This window comes from Hetaerina americana, unplaced genomic scaffold, assembly GCF_022747635.1.
Source record: "Hetaerina americana unplaced genomic scaffold, ioHetAmer1.1.p SCAF_6, whole genome shotgun sequence".
In the NCBI taxonomy this organism is placed as follows: domain Eukaryota; kingdom Metazoa; phylum Arthropoda; class Insecta; order Odonata; family Calopterygidae; genus Hetaerina; species Hetaerina americana.
This window is the reverse complement of record NW_027287205.1, coordinates 56,722,928-56,731,817: the sequence shown is the minus strand read 5'-3', so window position 1 is coordinate 56,731,817 and position 8,890 is coordinate 56,722,928. Positions and strand designations below refer to the sequence as shown.

Genomic DNA, 8,890 nt, shown 5'->3' with positions numbered 1-8,890 from the left:
ATTGAGCTAAAAAATATGTTGACATCATCAGGTGAATAGTATTAATTATATTCATATACCAATCAACTTAGCCAACCAGAGATTATTTCAACTTAGGCTTGTTAAAAATCAATATTTGAATGCTCTTCAAGTTCCAACCAGACTTCCTCAACTATGTTACATCTTCCATTATTAAAGGTTTGCGCGCAGAATGTAAACCAGGACTCAAATAAGTTGTCAGCACCTAATTTCATGCATTCACCAGTCTTGATTACGATGACAGGAACTAGGTTACTTGAACATAAACAATACCACTTACCACCATTGCGACATGGAGATGTTTGGCATATTACGAGCGTCAACTGTCATTCGGAGATTATTATCAAGAGTTAATTTTATTGAATTAGAGATGGTTGTTGAATATTTTCAATAGTCACACGTTGAGGGCCAGAGTAAATTATATGCATTACAAACAACTGACTATGTACACAGCATTACCCAGATTTGAAAGTGAAGAGGAGAGCTAACTCTCATGGGCATATTAAGTCAATATAGTTGCTACCCATTGATGCCATAGCTAATTCTGGTTTGTAGTCCTACTGGTAAATTAAAGTTAGGATAAAACTGCCACCTTTTAATAAGAACTTACACATTTAATTTGTTAGAATATTTAACGCAGCAATAAATTATTCTTTGCAGATTGACAAAGAAACAGGCTCTTAACGATCAAGCAGAATAAGGATGTAAGGCCTGGCATATAGAATCTTCTCTTCAGACTCAGCTTCAGAGACTGCTGAACCACTTAAAATAAAATTGTCTTTGCATATTTTTAAATAGAGCCCAATTTCGGTGATATACGAGGGTCATCCGGAAAGTAGTACCCGTTCGTGCCGCATGAAGTGCTGATGACGCGAGTAGCCGCTGGACGAGGTCAGATAGCTTCAGTGGCTTGTCTGCCTTCTCTGAGCCAAGTTGCGTGACGCTAGCATTGCCTGTGTTGTTTCTGTGATTGTTTACAATGTTTAAAAAAATTGAGAACGCCGCCAGTTGTGAAGTGAGGGCAGTGATTAAATTCCTCAATGCAAGAAACGTTCGCCCATGTAATATTCATCGCCAATTAAAGGAGGTGTATGGAGACAATGTAATGGACGAGTCGTCTGTTCGGCGGTGGTGTCGCAACTTCAACATGGGGAGGGGGAACACACACGACGATGAGCGTTCGGGGAGACCGTCTGTCATTACAGACCAACTGGTGAGCTCAGTTGACGAATTCGTGAGGAACGATCGGCGCGTCACAATTGATGACATCTGTGAGCATTTTCCCAATGTTTCTCGAACAATTGTTCATGAAATTGTTAAACACCATCTGCATTATGCAAAAATTTGTGCAAGATGGGTCCCTCGCGTATCTCAATGAGCTGGCAGCGAAGGACTATGCAGCAGGAATACAGAAACTTGTCACACGTTATGACAAATGCCTTAATTTGCTTGGAGATTATGTTGAGAAGTAGTTTAAAGTATCCTCTTTCAAATAAAATTTTTTATGTTTGTTAATATTTACTTTTGTGTCTTTATTTCACGAACGGGTACTACTTTCCGGATGACCCTCGTATATGAATGTGGGAGAGAAATATCTCATGAACTAATTTCTATGATACCCCTTGTTCAAATGTCTGGTGAAAAATAAAATGAGAGCATGAATTAAGTCAGTTACATAAAAATTGAATAATTCGTTTATTCATTAAACAAAAACCTTTAAAAAAATTTTGCACATAAATGGGTTACCTGAAAAAACCAAGTACTTATGAAATGACTTTTTGAATCATTTTTTTATTTTCTTTTTTCTTTTCTGAGGAATAACTGATGACATGTCTGGTTTCCTCTTTCCTTCAAATTGTGATTCTAATGACTTTATTTTTTTTAATTTAGAGGTTTTGTTTGGCATATCAGAATCCATTTCACTGAAAATAATATCCATTTCTTTGGCTGCTTCAGCTGAATCTTTAACACCACTATTTCTTGGTGCCTCTTGAAGAGTATCATCTTCATCACTACTTTCCTCTTCCTCAACCTTCAAGGAGAAATCCGACCTCATCAGCAAACAGTTTAATTTTGACTTCAGATACACCTGAGGAAGAAACAAAATTAGAGTTCAGTATTATTTTTCAGACATCCATTTGCATAAATGTTATTACTGATGTGAACTAAGGGATAGACTAACACACCTAAACAAAAAATACTGTGAAACTTTGATTTATTAATTGCTAGATGGCAGAAAATTTAGTATGCTTCAGCTTTTGCCATAACAATACAAACTTGGAACTTGAAATTAAGTATGCCAGTCTTATACCAACATTGATTAATGGGTATTCAAATTTATAGATGTATCAAATTTTGCAATTCTTTTCAATAGCTGCAGTAACATTTTCCCCATTGCTAAGTAAGTAAACTATGCATAATTTCACAGTTATTCAAGTGGGTCCAACCATGATGGTTTATCCAATGGCTTGTTTATTAGTTTGACGGGTGAGGATAGAGCTCATCTAATGCATCGAGGTCAACAGGATGTGAAATTCACACATCAGGATAGGAGGGCCATTAATGTGCCAGATATTATCACTAAATTTCATAAAATGGTCATGAAGAACCATTGATTGAAATCGCTGAAGCTGTAGGGATGTCATCTGAATGGGCATATCACATTTTAACAGTGGAATTGGATGAGAAAATTATCTACTAGATGGTATAGTTTGAATCTTGATGCAGGATCACAAATTTAACAGAATGGAAATTTCCTAACAATGTTTGACCCATTTTAAGAGCAACCAACAAGATTTTCTGTGCTGGTTTGTGAACACAGATGAAACTTGGGTCCACTACTATGCCTCAAGAGACAAAACAGCAGTCAAAGCAGTGAAAACGTGTTAATTCACAAACACCAAAGACAGTAAAGAAAATACAGTTGGCCAAAGGCGATGGCAGTTTTCTGGGATGCAAAAGGGATTCTGCAGATAGATTAACTTCCCACTGGCCGATCAATTGCTAGACAGTACTATGCTAACCTTCCGCACCAACTACAGCAAAAGATAAACGAAAAAAGGCCAGGTGTGGAAAGTAAGAAAGCCATCCTTCATTAAGACAATGCAAGACCATACACAAGTGTCCTTGCCATGGCAAAAATACATGAACTAAGATACGAATTGCTGCCACACCAGCCTTATTCTACTCCATTATGTTTCTATCCCTGCCCCAAGCTCAAAATTTTCCTCGATCGATGGAGATTCTCTTGAAAGAAACAACTAACAGCCGAAGTAGATGGGTATTTTGTAGGCCTGAAGAAATCTTATTTTTGAAATGGGATTAAGACCTCGGAACAGCACTGGACGAAATGCATTAGCGCACAGGGAGACTACATTGAAATATAAAAAAGTTTCAATGAGATAAGTGCTTTATTTTGCCTCTATTCCAAGAACTGTTCAAATTACTCTCGTACAATGGATTCAGATTCAATCAAATTTTGTATTGATCCAACCAAAATAACAATATGAAATAATTTCACTTATCGACTATAACATACAAATTGAATCACCGACAAACTTTGAATAATAAGTATTGGGAAAATTTTCGGAAAAATAGATCTTTCAGATATTGCTACAATACCTCAAAATTCTACAACGTGCATCCCTTCAGTATCGACACACTTTTGGTTCCCTAATGGGTGGATTCTGGAAAGTGCTTAAGGGAATGCATACAAGCTTCTTTGACAGCACTTATGGTCCCATGGTGGCGTCCTTAGAGGAAGGATTTCACTTTTGCGATTAAGAAATAGTCTGCTGGTGCCAAGTTGGGACTGTAAGGGGGTTGGGGAATTGTCATGTTGCCATTGCAGAAGGTCTTCGCAAGCAGAAAATCTTGGTCAAGACCTTCAGGACGAGTTTAGCGGACATCTTTTGCATCCCCAAATTTGCCAGTGATAATGATGTGCACTGTCATCTTATCAATGCATATACAATCAGCGATCATGAGTATACTAAACTGATGGTCTGAATTCAGCACTCCGGGCACACGGCAGGAAGAAATTATTACTGATACTTTTTATACAAACCTTGTACGATCAAGAAAAGGCAAAATCTGCGCAAAATTTGCCTCATTGGGAGCCCTTATTAGAGATAAACTAAGTAATACTCACCTTTTGCAGCAGTTCTTTACTATGCAAGTGATGCAAGCGTAGGTATCTGTCTAAACTAACAGATAAGATGTAAGGATCAGTAGGATGACACACTATATCACGAACACCCCCAGCAAATCCTTTGTAACGATTTGATTGCAGACCTTTCCCTCTAAGGTCTACCATCATCAACAGTCCAGTACCACTTCCAACAATAACATGGCTGAAAATATAAATGGCCTATGCTTTCATTTACATAAAAAACAGATACAACTTTCAGTAAATGTTGCTCATGCATTGCTTCAAACATAAATGATAGTAACCTGCCTTAATTATTAGAATAAGTACAATGAAAACACCTAAAAATATCACAAGAAATGTACAGAAATGCACAGACCATATGTAGGGCATCCCATGGTGATCGAAAGTGAGTCAAAAACACATCAATAAGATTGTGTCAAATCTATATTTGAATAATGGGCACTAGCTTAAAAATTTTAAAATAATTTACATAATTATTATAAGGTAATCTACTGGTTAAGGTAGGTTTTTGGATGGACACAACTACCAAATAAATACTGTGTGACTCCTGACAAAACACAATATCTGGCAACCTACTCTACATCATCTCCGTCCATCCGGTCCTTCTTCATCTCCGAGTACTTCCTTCCTCCCTTCATCCCGTCCAACATGCCTATCCTGTTCCTGCCCTTTCCTCCTTTGCCTAACATTCTCCCCTCTATTACCGTCTTCAAAATCCCACTACCGATCAATATGCCCTTCATCCATTTTTCCTGCCTCCATAGGATTTCTCCCAACAAACCCCTCTCTTCGCCCACCATACCAAGTACTTCCTCATTTGTTTTTCTATTGGTCCACTTCACCCTCTCCATTCTTCTCCACACCCACATTTCAAAAGCCTCCAATCTACATCTATCCTCCTACGTCAATGACCACGTTTCCGTGCCGTACATGGCTATGCTCCATATCAAAGTTTTTATGAGTCTTTTCTTAATATCCTTACCCAACGTCCCTGTCACTAACTCCCTCCTCCTCATGAAAGCCCCTTGCACTGTTCTTCTCCTTACATCCCAACTACTTTGTCCATGTTGGTCCAAAACACTTCTGAGACAAGTAAACTGTTCTACCTGCTCTAGTTTTTGCCCTCCTATTTTACTGTTTAGCTTAGCCTTTTTCTTTCAAGAAAATCGCACATAGAATATCGCATACAACTAGAACCTTGATGGGGCCAGAGCAGCTCTTCTTGCCAAAGGTCATTATGTTATTTTAACTGCTGTGTTTACCATTGAGTGTTTAATTAGAATGCAGAGGAAATACCATGCAATTTATTTATGGTAGGAAAAAAGGACAAGCTTGATGATTAAATAGTAAAAAAAACCTGTAGTAATTATTTTCACTTTTAGAAACAAGAAACCTCCAGCCCATAAAGTCCATGGCAGAACCCAACCATCCTATAGATTTGCTTATTCAACTAAGGACAACAATCATTACTAAAATATGAGTTTTCTCCTGAAATACTTGTCAAACCATCAAGTACACTGTCCAGTGAATTATTAAGTAAATAAAAATAAAGGAAGAGATGACTTTTTATTAATGTTTTCAAACACTTACTGCTCTTTGGAGCATGCTGATATAGATGTTAGAGCTTGTTCCGGTATATCCATACTTATGACAGGCCGTCTCTGTGCCTTGGTATCATAGAGTCTCAGCTGAGGAAGAAACAATTACTTGTGAAACAGAAATAATGCATCTTGAAACTAAGAATTGAATTTTGAAGTATAATTCTCATTGCATTTCTAATAATTTTTCCATTCTTTTAAAAAAATCTTAATTTATGTTATACCAAATGGAAATGCATCATATTGCTTATTTGTATTAATTTTATTAGGGACATTTTATTCATGAATGTTATATTGAAATACAATATTTTAGAACAATGTGCTTTCATGGGAAAATGCCTATCAAAACAAATAATAGATAACAGTTTTAGCTTAATGTAAATAGTACAAGCATATTCACTAAATTACATACTAACATACACATACTGAAGTAATTCATTAAAACTTATACATTGAGTACACTTTTACGATGTACTTCTAAGACGTAAACATGGCCAACTGGAGCAGCAGGGAAAAGAAGATTAGAGGCACTAGAAATGTGGTATCATGGAAGAATTATGAAAATAAAATAGATAAAACTGTAAGAGTAACTAATTAAGAATCACTTTTTAGAGTTGGTGAAAAGAGACGGTAGGAAATTAGCCAGAAAGAGGAAAATTAATTAGACATCCTGGGGCGTGATAGATTACTGAAGACCGGAGAAAGGAGGAAACGCCGAGGGCCAAGGATTTGTAACAAGAGTCAGGCATAGGAAATTTAACTTCAGGAGCTGTGAGGGAATGAAGAGATAGCCAGGGAATAGGAGGGTCTGGAGTTGCTACAAACCAATTCTTGGATTCCTTTTGATAATTAGCCCAATATTAATGTTTAAGCAAGTTATTAAGTTCCGGCTCAATAATGAGGATAAAGGCTGAGTGCACCATGTGGATAGAATGGAGAATTACTCACTCAAAATCCACCTTTCAACTCCAGTACTTGACTGACAGGCCACCACCTCACCTCTCATTCAATTCAATGAGGCTTTTGGTGAAGATGACTAGGTAATGAGGATGTTAAGTCTTCACTGAGCTATGATTACGATTTCATTACCCTAATTTGAAGACTTCCAAGGAATTAGTTGGTTGATGCCAGAATTTCACCTGGGTTTTAACTGCACAACTTGGCAGATAGTTTTAGTGGCATTCCAATCTGCAAAACTATTTTCCATGACAACCAACACAGAGTGACAATGGAAAGAAAGGTGGATTTCAATACTTTCATTTTGATTTTCAATGTGGGTGATCATTACATAGAACCGAGCTGTTTATTGTCACCCCCTTCTGCAAGAAATATATCTTATCTTCATATTGAGACATATCATACATGTTATGCCTAAGAACTTATAGTAAAATGAATGTTCCAAGAAAATTATGTCAATTATGACATATTTGATAAAAAAGAAATACAGAGTAAACAACTTTTGTTGAAAAGCAAAATACCTTTTACAAGAAGAACTTTTAGATACATACATGCCCATATCGGGAACAGGTGGCAATTTTCTGACTGTTTTGCATGAAAGCTATATCGGAGACCCAAATTGGCACACGTAGCTGCAGGTAATTGTGAGGAACCTAAAAAACAAGGTTTTCAGATAGCGTTAAACTAAAATATAAAACAATAGAGCAAAGAAAATACAAATTGAGGAGAAAAAAATTGCAGGGCTGCTAAGCAGTTAATTCATTGAGAAAAGAAGAAATCTTGAACGGCTCAATGAAATTATTCCTCACGTTTTTATCCTAGGTATATCATTTAATTTCAAAGTTCAAACCAAAATTAAAATACAACACACATTTTTTGCTCGGAATGTGCACTTTTCTTCAGCTTCCAAGTTCCATAGGCTGAGATCGGATTCTTGACCACCAACTGCAATGATTTCCTTTTCATAAGGGTTTTGACGCATCCTATCTATACAAGGACCTGTCTTTATCGATTGTTTAATACGTGGAGTACTGCCTTCTGTCCATAAGTTTAGTTCCCCAGATTCCACAGCAGTCAAAATTGACCTGAAAGAATAAAGGAATTACCATGCTTAGTCCACTTCGATGTCACACTTAGATTTGCCAATAGATAGCGAAATTAAACTAATTTTGTGATCCAATACATTACGAGCCCTCCCACGGAGTAAATTCAATGTGCTGCAGACCCTGAGGGACATTTACAATAGGTTGGCATGTTAGAAACTAGGAGATAATTTTTTGGTTTGGAATGTAAATACTATTCTGATGTACCTTTTTAGTTTTTGGGAGAAGAGAAGGAGAGCATTTTCATTCGGCTAGAAAATGATCTCGACACACTTGAATTTTATTCCTAGATTAATTCGGATTTAAGAATTCTTGCTTGATATAACACACGAATGCCAGAGCCTAAAACGCATTCACACACACATATTTAGTTCATAGGGATAAAAAATTATGAATGCTTTTCAATATGGTAAAAAGTGAATTATTATCCAGCCATGAGTATGATGATATAACAATCGCTGGGGTGATGGCACGTTAATTTCAGAAGATTCTCTCGCACGAACATACTAGTTTGATTGGGATCACTCACAGAGCGTACTTGTATTGCCACTATTTCATAAGAATAAATATGCATACCAACCCATTGTAGCGCGATATGCCTCTTATGGAACCCTCGCCGCATTTTGCATTGAAGTTTGAGGTGAATGTGTGGAGTTCAGTATCATAAACTTTCACGGTTTGATTGACTAAACCTAACAGTATATCTTTTTCGTCTGAGTCACCCCAACCAGCAGCCGTGATTTCATCTTGCAGGGGATTTAAACCTAGACCACTGAGGTTTTTCTCAATGGCAACAGTCTCGCACAGCTTCACACCTAGTAAAGTAAGATTCACATACCACACTATAGTACCATTCATATCAACGTGAGAAGAATCAGTTATTGAATTGAAGTCCAACTGCCAATTATTTAACCTTTGAATACTCCTGTCCTCGTTCCGACAAAGACATTGATGTCTTGTTTAAAAGCCATGTCTCATTCGCACATGGGACTACCAACTTCTTCCGAGCCTTCAAGGTACATGCGGTTGTTGTGATTCAAGTT

The 8,890-nt window shown here is 37.1% G+C and overlaps 1 protein-coding gene across 2 annotated transcripts; it reads right to left on the bottom strand.

Annotated features, from left to right (window-relative positions):
• Positions 1-1,756: 1,756 nt before the first annotated feature.
• l(2)k09848 (lethal (2) k09848) lies at positions 1,757-8,872 on the bottom strand. 2 transcript variants are annotated; one of them, XM_071593784.1, is made up of 7 exons: positions 8,761-8,872; positions 8,428-8,662; positions 7,616-7,829; positions 7,296-7,397; positions 5,780-5,877; positions 4,169-4,370; positions 1,757-2,107 (listed from the first exon to the last, which is right to left on the bottom strand). In XM_071593784.1, the coding sequence occupies exons 1-7, from the start codon at positions 8,816-8,818 to the stop codon at positions 1,802-1,804; spliced, it is 1,215 nt and encodes a 404-aa protein (XP_071449885.1). In that variant the 5' UTR covers positions 8,819-8,872; the 3' UTR covers positions 1,757-1,801. The 2 variants fall into 2 exon arrangements, with proteins under 2 accessions (XP_071449885.1, XP_071449887.1); XM_071593786.1 differs by lacking the exon at positions 8,761-8,872 and having other exon boundaries at positions 8,424-8,534.
• Between the last annotated feature and the right edge of the window lie 18 nt (positions 8,873-8,890).